The sequence below is a fragment of the Sceloporus undulatus genome, chromosome 4 (assembly GCF_019175285.1).
Source record: "Sceloporus undulatus isolate JIND9_A2432 ecotype Alabama chromosome 4, SceUnd_v1.1, whole genome shotgun sequence".
Taxonomy (NCBI): domain Eukaryota; kingdom Metazoa; phylum Chordata; class Lepidosauria; order Squamata; family Phrynosomatidae; genus Sceloporus; species Sceloporus undulatus.
The window spans coordinates 118,811,434-118,828,459 of NC_056525.1; the positions used below are offsets into that span (position 1 = coordinate 118,811,434).

Here is a 17,026-nt window from a genome sequence, read left to right on the forward strand (position 1 = left end):
GCAGCAGCAGCAGCAGCAGCAGCAGCAGCAGCAGCAGCAGCAGCAGCAGCAGCAGAAGAGGAAAGAGGCACCTTGGCGGAGGAGGAAAAGTGCTTTTGACTCCACCAAGCAAACCCACTGGAAGATGCTGCTCCCCTGCGCCCTCCTCTTCTCGGCCCTCCTGGCTTCCAGCCGAGCAGGTGAGTTAAGCTGGCCTCTGCTGGGCCTCTCTTTCCCTCCTTTTTTGGGGGGGTCCTCTTTTTCCCGGACCCGTCCTCCATCCTCCTGCCCAAGGAGGACCTCCGTTTGGAGCAAGGCGCCAAAGGAAGCTGAAAACACTCCCATGTTGTTTAATCCATGGATCTGGATTTGTTTGGAGTGTTTTTCCAGCTTTTAGGGTCTGCCCAGGAGGGGGATCCCCAAGTGACCTCCATTTGGAGTAGGACTCAGAAGCATGGATTTTACATGTCTATGAGGGTTGTGAGCTCTTGGTTTCTAGCCAGGAGGAATCCCAAAGTGTCCTCCATTTGGAGCAGGGCCATCAGAAGCTAAACAAATGGAAGCCCCTGTTTTTGATCCACTCCTAAATCCATGCATTTCGATTTATATGAGTGTTTTCTAGCCCCTTTTTAAATGTTCTGTCCAGGAGGAATCCCAAAGTGTCCTCCATTTGGAGCAGGGTTAAGAAGTAGGAATATATATATATATATATATATATATATATATATATATATATATATATTCAGTGTGTTTGAGCAGCATCTTAAACCAGCAGGTCAAAGGAACATGCATTTACATTGATAGGAGGGTTCCTTAGGTTTTTTCCTGTGGATCTGTCCTCCCTTTTTCTTGGACGCCCTCCATTTTGAGCATGGCAAGAAAGAGTGTGTTTGCATTTCTACTGGGTGTTTTTAGCCTTGCATTGGGTCCTGTCCTCCATGTTTCCTTGCCTGTCCTCCCTTTTGCAGTGCCTTGTCCTCCATTGCAGTGAGGACCCATCTTTATAACAACAATAATAACAATAAAATTTTATTTACATTCTGTCTCTCTATCAAAGATAATTTAGGCGACTTGCATATTAAAATGTCATATGAAATCCCAACAATCCCTAAAACAAGAATTAAACAAACATTAAAATAATCCAATGAAGAGCCAATTAAAATAAGCCACAATAATGATAAGATTGTATTTCTACGAAGAGCCTGCACCCAGTTAGTCCTGCTGACACTTTGAGTTGAGGGCAAGGTTGACCAGGTGTCCTCCTTTTCCAGGACATGTCCTCCATTCCCCCTTCTGTTCAGAAGAAATTCCCAAAGGCCCTCCATTCTGAGCTTAGCCGAGAAGCATCCATGTACATTTATAGTCATGCTTGTAGCATTTATTTGGGCATGCCTTACAATTTTCGTACATTTGCAGCGCATTGTCCTCCTTTGTTTTGAGAACATCTGGTCACCCTGGTTTAGGAGAACCCACTAGGCTAAGCCTAGGATTTCACTGATATCCCTTTCAAAAAAACCTTCTACTCTTTCTCTTTCTGGTGTTCCTTGGAGCGCCATCTATAAATATCAAAGTATAGCAAACATATGTGTTCCGAAAGTCTGTTGCAACTCAGGGATGACAGGCAGCTGTCTGTAAAAGGCATTTGAAGGAGTTGGCCAGCTTGGTTGCAAGAATGCAGCGGAGGTGGGGAAAGTTACTCCTAGAGCAATCTCCTGAACTAGTTTGCTCAGAAGTAAAACTCATTAAGTTTAGTCTTCGGAAGTCCGCTTGGGTCCACACAACCTGAAAGGTTGTTGGTGTTGTGTCTAATTTATTGAATGAGTGGGTTAATTGTTGTGTCATCTCTCTCGGTTTGGTATTGAGAAAGCAGGAGTTTGCTTTCCTAAACATGTTAAATATAGTCATTTAAATGTTTTCATGCCACTTGTTAGGGTCAAACAGCCCCAAGCGGGCGATTTGCAACATAACATCGTAAAATACTTCACAATGCGATACAAAACTTAACCATAACACTACATTAAAAAGAGCTGCATCTTAAACCTGCAATAAAAAATGGCAAAAATCATAATCGACGCTTGGGTTTAGGTTTTCTGTGACCAAAAGATTTCAGGAATGAAAGGTTACTACATCTTTTATTCTTTTTAAATATGATGTGGAGATTTTAGAGGAAAATGAAATATGCACCAAATTTACTGAAACAAGAACTTACCGTACTGCTTTTAGAAAATCAAATACATCCGTTATATCCTAGCACATATATTTATAATGTTGGGCACCATGTTGTTTAAATACTTTAAGCTGGATTTTGGAGTAAAAACAGTCTTGCATCTAAAGAATCCTATGCATGTGAAGTTGAAGGCTTTCACAGCTGGCATCCATAGTTATTTGTGGGTTTTTCAGGCTATGTGGTCTGAAATAAACTCTTCCAGAACACAGCCACATAGCCCGAAAACCCCACAAAAACAACCCCTATGCATGTTTATTCAGAAGTAAGGCACATCATGTCTAGTAGATGATCCTCTCAGATAATGGGCACAGGATTATAGAATAAAAGATATAAGTACTCTAGTTTTCTACAAGTAAAACCAAATGTATCCAACAATAGTTGCTGCACCTTTTGCTACTTAAGCACATCTGTTTTGCTTAAGGCACTGGCTGAAGTAATGTTTGTAGGTTTCCACAGGACTCCAAAGCTCCCTCCTTAAATCACATTTCTCAATTTCTTTTTAGATAACCCTTGCTGTTCTAATCCATGCTACAACAGAGGAGTGTGCATGACAACAGGTTTTGACACATATGAATGTGATTGTACACGAACTGGATATTACGGGGAAAACTGCACTACACGTATGTATTTTTTGAAACATTATACTTTTATAGTATTATTTAAGATGGGGTGACAAAGTGTAGCCCACAGGCTGCTGCAGTCCTTGGGATCCCTATGTATGGGCTGCAGAAACCCCAGAAGCCCTTCAAAGACCCCAGTTCCCCAAAAAATATATTTGAGGGGCTGTTTGGGGCAATTTGTTGCCCCTAAACTACCTGAAAGCTCCCCAAACTGCCTAAAAAGGCAACAACTTGCTCCTGTATCCCCACCCAGCCTAAACTTTCTCAAAACAGACCAAACAAATTGGCCCCAAATCAGCCAAAATGGTGACCAGAAGTGAAAATGTTCTGTTGAAACCCACCAGGAGCACACAGGAAAGAAAAGTAGCCCTTGTTCCATTTATATTTGCCCATCCCTGATTTAAGAGAAGGGTCACAACTTCCCAAATTGGATCCTTGACATTTCTTGGTACTTGCTGGAAAGTGCCCTCTATGAAGTTCTGGAGGATGACTATAAGTGAAGATTATACAGTACACCGATAGACCACTAGTGATTTGTGTGAAGTTCATGAAATTGTCAAGTACTTCTGTCCTTAGCTGAACACTTGTCCCTTTTTCAGCAGTCTTCAAGAGGGGTGTGTGTGTGTGTGTGTGTCAAAGATCCAACTAGAGAATAAATGGTATAGTAAGAGAGAAAATCACACGATCCTCTCAATATTGTTGGATGAGCTACAGTCTAGAATCTACAGCGCTATATAAATAAAGCATAATAATAATAATAATAATAATAATAATAATAATAATAGGCTACATGATCCCCTCCCCCCCCCTTGGGTATAGATCATACTGAGCTAGAAGGTCCGATGGCTTGACTTGGTATAAGACAACTTACTATATTTCCCATTTTAAAAGACTGAACATTATCTTATTTCTGAACCTTTAATGCAGCTGAATTTTTGACCTGGATAAGACTGACACTGAAACCTACTCCTGACACAGTCCACTACATACTCACTCATTTCAAAGGTGTCTGGAATATCATCAACAACATTCCGTTCCTTCACAGAACCATCATGAGATACATACTGATGTGTAAGTTTCTCCAGCTCTCATGCTACTATTACAGTATAATCATATACTTGTCTGCTCCTAAGTAAGTCCCACTAAGTTCTGTGAGGCTCACTTCCAAGTAGGTGGATATAAGACTGCAGCCTTAAACCGAGTCAATATTTATCCAAACACATTGAGGAATTATTTGTTGGCGTTCTAATAGCTTCAGCGTGGCACATCAGTCATGCTGTCTCCCCATTCACTGCTGTTATCCACTGGTCCTTTAGTAAACATAGTTCCCTCAATTCACATTGGACAGCAAAGGTCTTTGAATGGGGTTGGAGATAGAAAAAAACCTGGAAGCTGTTGAACTATGGGTCTGTGAGTAGCCATACTCGCTCAGAGATACTGGAAAATATCGTCCAAAAATAACTTCTTTCAAGCTCTGGAAAAAGACATGGAAAAGCTGAAAAATGGGAGGGGGATAGGGTCTCCAGATTCAGACTGATGCAACTACAATGCCACTAAACATACAACATGCTGTCTTCTTTTAGCTAGTTATGTTGTATGGTCACATAGTATGTTATACTGGAAAATATTTGTACTGATATATTAGGAGTATTCATATATTCAATTGCTTGGTCCCAAATCATTTAGCATTAATGTAATGCTTTCCTTCCTTCCTTTCTTTTTTAGCAAGATCCCACTTAATAGAGAGTCCACCAACGTATAATGGCCACTATGGTTACAAAAGCTGGGAAGCGTATGCAAACCTTTCATATTACACCCGAGCTCTTCCACCAGTGGAACACAACTGTCCCACACCGATGGGTGTGAAAGGTAAATATGAAAGCAAAACTCTGCATGCAAATACATGGAAGAGGCTTATTTGAGCCCACACATATCCAGGAGGTTCTATTGTAGAGCCTCTGTCTCTCTATTTATCTCTCTCACACACACACATGTACACAGACCTATATGTATATTGATTGATAGATGACAAAGCAAGCAGACATGGCTTTTCTTTTCCTCCTGATGCTCTTGTTAATCACATCACTGAATGCAGAAATAGAACTTAAATGAAACAGAATTCTTTTGAAGGAAAACTCAATTATTAAAACAGACATCATTTCTGATTAAAAGCTTTGCCTTTTTGGTTCTTCAAAAAAAAAAAAACAGTGTGGGGGAGGAATCAGGTTGAATGTAATGTAATCGGCCAACAAAATGTGTATCTTGGCAACTAAGTTATTTTAAATCAAAAGAGGAGAATTATATCCAGTGTGATACAGTATCGTTATTGAGCCAAACTATACTCTGCAAAGGAGTTAAGTCAACACTGTATATTATACTGTTCTAGTGCTATTTCTTTCTTCAGTAAATTTATTTGACTTAAAACCCAAATGTTGGAAACTGCAGTTTGTTACCATCACCCAAAAGTACTAAGAAAATAAATGAATGCTTTAAATTTCAGGAAAGAAAGAGCTTCCAGATTCCCAAGTCATTGTGGAGAAATTTCTCATGAGGAGAAAGTTTATACCAGACCCTCAAGGCACAAATGTCATGTTCACATTCTTTGCTCAGCACTTCACTCACCAGTATTTCAAGACGGATCACCACAAAGGGCCAGAGTTCACAAAAGGCCTTGGGCATGGGGTAAGATGACTGACATTATGACTTGGCCTTACCACACATAGCAAGCAAAGTTTTGTCAGCTCCTGCGGTGGGAGAGAAAGACAGGGAGCCTGCCATGTCTGGGGAATTTGCTATATAATGTGCCTATTGCTGCTTTTATGCAAAGACCCTGTTATTCTGCTGTCAAAGTGAATAAGGGTTATATGTCTTCATTAGGTCAATCTCTGAACACTTCACACTCATTTCTTTTCCCACTCAGTTTATATAATGTCATAGCTACTTAAATTTGTATGTTTCCCCCCAAAAAAGGCAACTCTGTTGTAAATTAGTTTTAATAACATGTCACATCTTAACATGACATACGGTAATAAATCAGGGATGGAGGCGTAATGCCATTCCAACACTTGTGGTTAGAAAGGTTAGAAAGGGCTCTTTTTTTTGAAGGTATATTTTAGAGTACAGTTAGTGCCTGGCCTTTTTATTTTCAGAATCTCGGGTGGATAAAAGCTCCAAAGAGCTTTGATTTTGCTACTTTTTCTTTATTTTTGATTCCAAATATATATATATACTGTGTTCCATTTAAAAAACCATTTTTACTATGACAATTTCAATCTACATTTTATGTAGACATTCATACTCCTTTATTATTTCAACAGGTTGATCTGAGTCACATTTATGGAGAGACTTTAGACAGACAGATGAAACTGAGACTGCTTAAGGATGGAAAGCTCAAATTTCAGGTGGGTTTTGACACCCTTGGAGAAAGGGTCATCATTTTTCCTTGAAGTACATGTACTTGAATACTTTGATCTCCTGTGTCAGAAGTACTGATATGTGCTATGGAAAACACGAGACAGAGGATGTAGTTACAATCTTGCTCTGTTTGTGGGCTTCACCACTGATTGATTACTATGGGGACAGAATGTTGGACTAAACTGATCCAGCATGACTCTTTGGTCTGATGCAGCAGGACTCTTCTTATGTTCACGACTCTTCTTATGTTCTTCATGTTTCTTGTGGTGAAGTGAAGTCCTGTAAGCATAGATTATTTTTTGTAAAAGCATCGGGCCCTCTGTTTATCAAGAAGAGCTGCAAAATTGTAGGAAATGTCCATCAAGCTCACAGTCCCAACAGAAATGGAAATGTACTTGAAAATAATTGAAATTGATAAGTTTAAGCACACTAATTTTTCAGTTGATCATATGACCCAAATGCATTGCAATTCTTAATTTGTTGTTTTTAATTACAGATGATTGATGGAGAGATGTATCCACCTACAGTGAAAGACACTGAGGCAGAAATGATCTATCCACCCCATATCCCTGAGCACCTCAGATTTTCTGTAGGGCAAGAGGTCTTTGGTTTGGTTCCAGGACTGATGATGTATGCCACATTATGGCTCCGAGAACACAACCGGGTGTGTGACATTCTTAAAGGAGAGCATCCAGAATGGGATGATGAGCAACTGTTCCAAACCACCAGGCTGATCTTGATAGGTAATTTTGACCAATGTTAATGCATAAATTATTTCATGAAATATTGTAATGATTGGCTTTTGAATGTTGGACTGTGACTCTGGATGCTGAAAAAGACAATACATCTCTCTTGTGCCCTGCCTCTGAGTTTCTGAGTGGCATTTAGTTGGCCCCTTTTGGAAATGTACTGTTAGTTGTATATTTGGTCTGTTCTGGAGCTGATCCAACAATGTTATTTTTATATCTTTAAATGTTGTTAGGATTTTAACTGATGACATAAGATTTCTCAGATTAGGTTTTCCATTGTTGGATTGTTGGATTATTAGGATTAAGCACTTCTTGTTGTTTAGAAAACAAAATAGAAAATAACTATGCGGTTCTTTTTTAAAAACAACAACAGGAGAGACCATCAAGATTGTGATTGAAGATTACGTTCAGCATTTAAGTGGCTACCACTTCAAGCTGAAGTTTGATCCAGAGCTGCTCTTCAACCAACGATTCCAGTATCAGAACAGAATAGCAGCAGAATTCAACACGCTCTACCACTGGCATCCCCTTCTACCAGATACTTTTCAAATTCAGGAACAAGAATATACTTTCCAGCAGTTCATCTACAACAATTCCATAATGTTGGACCATGGCCTTTCCCACATGGTGCAGTCTTTCTCCAAGCAACAGGCTGGAAGGGTAAGATGCGTTTTCTCAATTGCAATTAGAAATTGTGTGTCCTCTTTCTTAAGTAACTGCAACACAACAGTCCTCCTATAGCTGAGCATTTTTTTTAACACTGACATGATAGTCATAGTCTGAATGTCTTCTCTTAAATTGCCATCCAAACATTTTTTGTTGGTTGGTTCTGTTCTTTGCTTTAAAAGAACACTAGTTATAGAAATATTTTGTACAAATAGTGGAAATATAGATAGTTGGGGGTGGAGGAGAAAAAGTACCTGTTGTCTCATTCTTACACTGGGGATTAAAAAATTCAAGTAATTTTAGAGAGATTTCTTCACATTATAGTGCTCTGTGCAGCTCAGTTTTCATTCTTCCTATTTCTCCATTTCCTTTCCAACAGGTAGCCGGGGGTCGGAATGTCCCAGCTGCGGTGCTGAAAGTAGCAAAAGCCTCCATTGATCAAAGCAGGCAAATGAGATACAAATCCCTGAATGAATACCGCAAGCACTTTCTCCTGAAACCTTTTCAGTCATTTGAAGAGCTTACAGGTAAGATGGATTCCTCTACGCAGTATGAAAGAGAAACTTGTGGCCATGAAAGAAATTACACTTGCATGTAGATGGTCATAGGTCAAAGCCGTTCTCCAATTAAGAGTTTGCAAGTAGCTGATATAGCAAGGGCTCTGAAGAACAAGAAGGATCATGAGGAACAACTATCAGTCAGAATAGCCAGTATAAAGATGGATGTTCCAATAGCTTTAGTGAGGTTACTGTTCAGTCAATATTGTGTTCGATCCAAAAATGCAACCAAGATTGTCCAAAAAAAGTAGGTATAAAAAAACTATAAATTATATGCACATACACACACCATTTCTGACTAACGAAAAGGAGTAATATATGGTTTGTTTTTAAAAAAAGAAAGAAAGAAAAGGTTTTTCCATTCGGAAGACTTTCTGGATGGCATCTTCTCTAGAAGGCAAAGACTTTAACCACTGATGCAATGTGCATGGCTCTATACCCTTTGCATTTTGTAGTCACACTCAAAGGAGAAAACAAATACGAGCTAAAGGAACAAACCAAGAGCTGTGGCTTCATTGCCAAGTGAAGAGCTTTTTGTTACACAGGTAGGGAGACAGTGTCTTCTATGACAAGATGCCACAACATAGGGCCTATGACTTAAACATCCTAAAGGCAGCAGATCCCATCTGATCTTGGAAGCTAATCACAATCAGCTCTGATTCTTGAACTGGATAATACCAGGTCCTGTAGGCTCTATTTTAGAGGAAGAAATTGGCAAAACCACCTCAGAGTATTCCTGGCCTCAGAAAACACTATGAAATTTATGTGGTTGCCATAAGTAGACAGGTGACTTGAAAACATATACACACACATAGAGGCCCTACAAAGATGTCTGTAGGGTTGCACTTCATTTGGTTGTTCTTCTTTTGACTCTACTGTTGATGTAATCTTCACAGTTTGCTAGATTCAGTGTCTTCCTTGTCCTGGTCTTTCCCACCCTTCCATAGCAGTAGCAACACCAGCATAACCAGAGTCAGTCAGTCTCTCTCTCTCTCTCTGCAGCCAACTTGATCAACTTCTGTATAGGACATCTCTTTTTCCCCCAAAAAAATGAATTAGAGAAGAAACATCTAATGATTTTTAAGCTTATAAAAACTAGGGCACTGAAAAAAAATAGATTTGGGTGGGGGGGGGGGAGTGGATTGAAATATAGATCTGAGAATTCTCTGATGAGCATAGCCATTTGACAATATTGGTAGAAACATGCTGGATATTGTAGTCCAGTTTTTGCCCTCCAGACTCTGGTAAAAGACTAGACAAAATTTCCAGAGTATTGGAGATTTCCTGGTTATAACTGTATGTCTATTTGTTACAGGAGAGAAAGAAATGGCTGCAGAACTCAAAGAGCTCTACGGTGATATTGATGCAATGGAGCTATATCCAGCTCTTCTTGTAGAAAAACCACGTCCTGGAGCCATTTTTGGCGAGACCATGATAGAACTTGGGGCACCATTCTCCTTGAAAGGCCTCATGGGAAATGTAATCTGCTCACCTGAGTACTGGAAGCCAAGCACTTTTGGGGGCAAAGTGGGCTTTGACATTGTGAACACAGCCTCCCTCCAAAGCCTCATCTGCAATAATGTGGCAGGTTGTCCTCTCACAGCCTTCCATGTGCTGAACCCAGAAACAGCAGCAATGAGCAATATCAGCACCTCCAGCACGTCAATAGAGGAGATCAACCCAGCAGTACTACTAAAAGAGCGGTCTGCAGAACTATAGGGAACAGCTGTTTGTGGTTTTCTATTTATTAATTTATTTATGTAATTATCTATATTATTATTGTTATTATTATTATTATTTATACATCAGTCTACATACCAGGAATTTTTGTGCCTTGGTATCTAACCTAGAATGCCCAACTTAAAGGGAAGTTCTGCTCATGTTTGCAGGACAGAATTCCTTGTGGGTTTTTTTTTAACGTATTGTCTTCTGTACCAGAAAAATGTATTCCAAAATGGATAAAAGACACTAAGATTGCTGCTTAAACTTGAATGCAAGCAACAGCTCTGTGGTGTTTCAAAACTTGATAGTCTGTTAGGGAGCCAGGTTTATGCCAGTAACACAAAGCCTTTCTGTTCTTGCACATACTATGCACAGAAAAAGAATACAACCCTCCAAATGTTGTCAAACTGCAGTTCCCAGAAGGAATAAATGCTGGGAGTTGCAGTAAAGCAGCATCTGCAAGGCATGTCAATTTCCACCCTTGCATTACAGATATTAGCAAATGAAGGGGGGAGCATATTTAAAACCAAGCCAAAGCTGATGCAATTTTAAAGCACTTATTCACAGGAAATGTGATAGGATACAAAAATATTTAAACTCGGATCTGTTAACTGGTATAAAGTCAGGAAATGGAAGACTAATGTTCACTACCTCTCTCATATGGTACACAATTAGATTTTGAAAATGCACTCATCTTCATATGTAATACAAATGTGTATTTAACTTTGCAAGTCAGAAAATCTCATTCCTGTTGGATATGTTTGTCCCATGACTTTAGAGGATACAAAACCACTGGAACTGTTCCTGTGCAATTATTGTTTAAATGTAAGAAGAGATAGTACTCCTGCAGAGACATGATACCTTTTGCAGGTATCTGAGGATTACCTGATTCCCACCCCTGAAATAAACAAACATTGTACTTCTTGGGATGTGAAAATCTTCCACTATCTCTTGCTGTGGTGATGGATTTTTTTTTAATCCCACAGGGGAATTTCTCTGGGGTTGGTGGGTGCATGTATGTTTAAAATAGTTTGCATTTTTGAATGCATCTCCTCATTTACTTGGAAGTATTTTTCAAATGTACATGTGGTATTGTACACATTTATTCTTCAGTTAAATCTAAGGCAAGATGTTCTTTGCCCAACTGCCCATTTTGGAAGATGGACAGCAAATATGCAAACCAAGCAAATTTATTTCCTGTCCATAATTGTCTCTGCAGAATCTGGGGGTGGGGGAAGACCACATAGAGTAGCACTAAAATCATTTGCCACTAACTGCCATTTTAAGTCTCTGCTGACAAAATGTTTGTCATTTTCTCAACTGTAAATTGCCTTCGTTTGAAACTGCCACAGAGGAAGTGGCAAATTACTTGCTGCTTCCTTGTTTTTTCTTGTGTAACATGCATAGTGGGGCTGTGTATTTCCCTTAAGTAAGAAGATTGTATCCTAGATGCAATCTTAGCCTTAGAAGAGCTATTGAATTTAATCATGACTTGATACTTGACATTATCCTTTTAACAGAGCACTTTAGAGAAAAAGAGAAATAGGTCATTTCAATTTTAGGATTTTAATACTGTGGTGGGATATTGAGGGCATCAGGTTGAGGAAGACTATAGGCAGATCATAGTTTCTCTAGTTGACTTGTAACTTTAAAAATGACAGTATCTTCCTTTAATTGGTGTGTGTGTGTGTGGGGGGGTGTTTCATACAATTTGACAAAAGTGTGAAGACTAATGTACTGAAACCAGTATGCCACTCACTAGCAAACCTAGTCCTTGTAATTTATTGTAAAGATTCTTCATAGGCCAAAGAATTAAAGAGTCAGATAGTATAGGTGGAAAGCAAAGTTTCTGTAGCCAAGGTGATTTGAGCAATGGCTGCTGTCACCCAAATCCTCTACAGAGAAAATCCCATGGGTATACTTGGCAGTGCCCTTGTAGATCTTGCACAGGAGAAGTTCCAGTGGGATGTGCCCAAAGACTAAGACAACAGAGGGTTTGTTCTGATAACCATGTTTGGTTCAAGCTGGTGATCCTACAGTGTAGATTTGTAACATTTCTTCATTGATTTCTCACCCTCACCCACCTTCCTTGGGCACTAAGGCAACCCTGTTCTTCCTGACTTTGGCATTTACTTATACTTTCACAATCTCTCCTCCCATTTTCCCATCCTAGTTAGTATCTCATTTTGTCTTTTTTATAATGAGATCGTGAATCTCTGGGAAGGCAGGGCCTCTCCTTACATTTTTATTTTGTAAAGAAACAAAAATGAAATAAAAATGGTAAGCAATGTAAAATGCTGGGTGCTAATTAGTGATAGTACACTGTATCATGCCAGTCAACGAAACATGTCTTCCTCACTGTTGTGTTCAATGTACATAAAGCAAGCAAATGTTTCTATATTGTAAGAAAGTGTAATATTTATCTCAGCCTGCTGGTCTAGGTTGAGTGTCTGGATTATTGCTATGGATGCAGAGGGTAATAGTTAAGTTTGTTGTGACCTCAATCCAGAGAAAGTTGGTCACTGGTTATCTCATTGATTTCACTGGAATTAAAACATATTTATATAAATTATTTTTGACCCCCTTCAGCCAAAAAAGCTCCAGAAGGCAGCTTTCAAATAAGAAGGAAGGTGTTCCCTATCTATAGACACAGTCTAAAAGAAGTTCCAAGAATGAAAAAGATATTGGGAGGATTGTGGGAGAGGGGGAGAAACTCAGGCACTACATGGACTAACTCTCTCTGGATTGTGGCCTTTATTTATAATGAGTAATATAATTTTAATATCTATTTTTTACATTCCATGATGTATAAAATGCTAAGATTGTTGTAAAAGAATAAATTATTTAAAACCAAGTGTTTGCTGTGAGCTACATTTTTTGGACATTTTATTCTTTCCTAAAGAACTTCAACCATGAGAACAATGAAGGGTATCTGTCATTGAAGGCAGGCTGGTCTTGAGGAAACCAGTCCTAATACCTGGCTTAAGACAGGACTGCTGTTGATTCTTTTTAATGCCTTGGTTTATCCATGCCTTCAGCCACAAGTTCATCTAAACAATATAAATAATACACTTTGACACCACTTTAACTGCCATAGCTCTATCCTACAGAATCCTGGAATTTGTAGTTCTTTGAGGCACCAGCATTATTTGGCAGAGAAGACCTCGTAAAACTGTAAGTCCCAAGGTTCTATAAAATGGAGCTGCAGCACTTGATAGTGTCAATCTACATTGTTTTACAGTGTAGATGTACATCAAGTTCCAAGAATGCTGGACTTTCTTGTCTCCTTTTCCTTCTACCCTCGCAGTGCCACAACTGCTGTTATTCGTTTGTCTCTGAATCTCCCTATCCATTGTGTATGTGTGCCTCCAGGTTGCCTGCCAACATACAGCAACTCTTTGAATTTCTTAGGGTTTTCTTCTGCGTCCATTACCAAGAATGAAGGGAAGCCTGTACAGTCAGCCTAGAGATAGTAGTGGGCCAGGGCAGTCATACATATATTCATTTGTTCAGTTAAGGAAACATAATTGAAAAAGAATCTATGCCCATTTCTTGACAGTTGCTGCCTTGATCTTTCGTATATGAAGCTGTCAGAAGACGAATAAATGAAACATTCCTTAATGTACAAAGGGATTGTTTTGTATCAAATGCTTTTTATAGAGAACACCACCAATCCTTCTAAAATTCCTAATATGTGTTAAATCCATATTCAGCCTTAGTTCAACTTAGACCTACTGGCATAAATCCGGTTGTTAGTTCCAACTAGGGTAGATATCTTAATAAGAAGTTGGTAAATCAGAAATTAGTAAAGTTACATTCATTTCATGAATCTTTTCTAGATGGCACTGGCAACTGGATCTAGGCTATTGAGGTAAATGGGACTCAACTCTCTTAGTTGCGACAGACAGGTCTTATGGTCTGTTCAGAGTAAAGCTTCATCTGGATCCAATTCCTATTGTTTCATGGCTCCAACCCTTAACTGCTTTAAGGGTTTTTAAAACACAGTTATCAAGGCAGCATGGGGAAAGAAAAATACTTCCTACCTCATTCTGCAGCAAAAATGGTGGATATAAGGTAGTTTGAGGAGTCTGTTGGTAGTTCTCAGCATGCTTCACTGTAGATCAGTAAATACTGTAGATCATAATAAACCAGATAGTTGGAATGCACTGCTTCTTACTGTTATATCTGCAGACATACAGAAAGATGTATTTTCTAAGGTCTGTGCATGGACCACAAGAGTCAGTCCAGGAGTCAATCAACACATCAAAAAACCAACCACTTCCAGTTGGACTGTTTCAGATCTAATCAGCTTCTGCTTGGTCCCAGACCCAATAACATTTGTTCTCTCTGTCAAAAGAGAATGGAATTTGAAAGTTCTCGTAAGTCCTTAGGGGATTAAACACTTGAAATTGCAGACAAATAAGTTCACAGATTGCTGTGTTACATGCCTTTAAATTTAGATTTATTTCTCTTTTTAACAAGAGTTTTGTGGTACTTCTTAATAAGATTTTTGTTGGGGCAGTTGTCCTTGTAAGGATATTATGCCTGCCAAATGTTAGATTAAAAGATATAGGGAGCCTTTTGTTTCCCCTTCTCCCTACGTTTTTAGTCAATAGGTATGAAAATGGCAAATGTCATAATGAATCATAGAATCACAGAATCAGAGTTGGAAGAGACCACAAGGGCCAGTCCAAGCCCCTGCCTGTTTGGGGAATGGCTTGGTTTTTTCACATTCCTATCCTTGCCCCATGTCAAAGCACAGAAGCTGTAAAGCTTGGAGTTTATCACACAGGAGGAATTTCTCTTAATTTCGAATGAAAAGAAAGTGGAGCCAGAATGCATTCATGTGAATTTGCTAGTTCAGCGAATTTATATGAATTCGAATTGTGTTCGAACAGACTTCCCATTGCCTGAAACTAGCCATTGCCAGAAATTGCATGTGGTAGTCAATCACACAATAACGTGAAATCCCATGATTGCATTTGGACTGACTTCCCATTGCCTGAAATTGTGTGTGGTAGTCTATCTCGTAATAATGTTAAACCCCATGATTGCATTCGGATTGCTATTGGATTATACTTCCAATTTCCCTTGTCTGATAAACTCCAAAGTCACAAAACATTCCCAAAGTTTAAAAGATGGACAGGTCATTCATTTAAACTATTTGTTTCCGCTTACCAACTCAGGGTATTTTCACCTAAATCCCTCCCCCAAACGCCTTTCCATGTGAAGCTGGAAACCATTTTTTCCAGCCCGGAACCACAAGTATGTCTGCACACAGCACTTTTAAACCAAGGTAAGATATTATTCAGAAGCTCAGTTAGTTGAAATGTGCTGCTTACATTTACTTACAACTTGCAAAGCAGATTGGTTAGCCATGTAGTTGTCACCACTTCTGACCCTGATCGCCACTCACTGCTACCCAAGAGCATCAGGTGCCACTGGTGAGCTCTCTTTAGTTCTAGCTGTTGTGTGCCTTCAAGTCATTTCTGACTTATGGCGACCCTATCATGGGATTTTCTTGGCCAAATCAGAAGCTTCCTTTGAAGCTGATAGAGTGTGACTTGCGGAAAGTCGCCCAGTAGGTTTTCATGGCTGAGCCTGAATTCAGACCCAGATCTCCCAGTATTCAAGCTCAACATTCAGACCACTACACCATGAAGGCTCTCTTCAGTTCTAGTACTCAAAACTAATTCTCAGACTTAGGATATGTCAATTCTGAGTGTATAGAAAAGGTAAGAGATTGAGAAGAAAACAGCCACTGCTTTTTGCTGCTGTACAATCTAGCTATGAGAGAAAAGTAGAGGGAAAGAAGTGGTTTGCACTCCGGCCTTGGCCTTGTCAGGTTGCATCATCTGAAAAATCAATAAGGCAGCTCATTGACAGGGGGATCATACTTCCCTTAACACAGGCCTGGGATGACGCACATGGCAAAAATGCTAAAGTGTGTGACTATGAAAGGTTTGCATTCATATTACTGGCCAGAGACTATTTAACCTCAGGTATTGTTTAGGCTCAGAGGCTGGTCAATAACAGATGGCATAAAACATGTTATTTTGTGTAATGAGGAACTGATTTACCAGAAAGGCAGAGGGATTGTGCTGTGGGAATACTAATCCGAATTTGTTAGCCCAACTGTAAACCTGACTACATAACTGTTGCATTGCCTCTAGGAGAAATTACACATCAAGTTTTCCTGTTAAAAGAACAGAAGAATTGCAACTGGATGAGACCACTGACTCATGTGCTTCAGTATTCTTTCTCCCTTTTGCTTTGATCAGATTTTATCTTCAGATCATGTCTAAACAAAAGTCAAAGAGTAGCTGCATAGGCCTAGTTGTTGTTTTTACATGATGACTGATTGATTGATTGATTGATTGATTGACTGACTGATTGATTTAGCACATTCCTACCTTTCCTCCAGCATAGGATCCAAGGCAGCTCACAACATATATCAAAACAAAATGCAGCTAAAAAGAAATCACTATAACAGAAACAGTTTAATAAGATACAACACCGAATTTAAAACAGTTTAAAATCCTTTAAAACATAGCAGTGAGGATGGAAATGCAGCATGCAGACACATTAAGAGACCCTCATGCACAATCAGTTAATAGCCAATTGAAATAAAAATATATATGGTTGTCAGCAGATGGAGAGCAGAAAATAGGGCAACACAACAACTTCCATGGGAGTTCCACAGCCTGGGAGAAGCCATCAGGAAAGGCTTTTCACATATCCTCACCAAGGCTGTCTGTGACAGTGGTGGGATATATTACAAAATGCTTCTGGAATGCATAAGAGTTGAATCTACCTGGAGAAAGACAATCACTAAATTCATGTTAAAATACCCTGTGCAAATCTAGACTAGAGTGGATATGACACTGAAGATTGCAAATATGATCATGGTTATTTTTTTAAAAGAATATTACTACTACTAATTGTGTGCATATGCATATGCACATGCACACACATATAGTAGATATTCATATCAGTTATACGTCAGTATTGTAAGCACAGAAAGTTTGTTTCTAAATTACCCCTGTCTGTTTCTCTGAAAATGTAAGAACCCAAAAATAATTTAAAGCACAC

The 17,026-nt window shown here is 39.2% G+C and overlaps 1 protein-coding gene across 1 annotated transcript; it reads left to right on the forward strand.

The window, feature by feature from the left end:
• The first annotated feature begins 6 nt into the window (after window positions 1–6).
• Window positions 7–12,781, forward strand: PTGS2 (prostaglandin-endoperoxide synthase 2). The gene is made up of 10 exons (XM_042466240.1): window positions 7–179; window positions 2,710–2,826; window positions 3,754–3,897; window positions 4,552–4,695; window positions 5,327–5,508; window positions 6,144–6,227; window positions 6,737–6,983; window positions 7,363–7,649; window positions 8,035–8,182; window positions 9,528–12,781. Exons 1-10 carry the CDS (start codon window positions 125–127, stop codon window positions 9,929–9,931), a joined length of 1,812 nt encoding a protein of 603 aa, XP_042322174.1. The 5' UTR covers window positions 7–124; the 3' UTR covers window positions 9,932–12,781.
• Window positions 12,782–17,026: the final 4,245 nt, after the last annotated feature.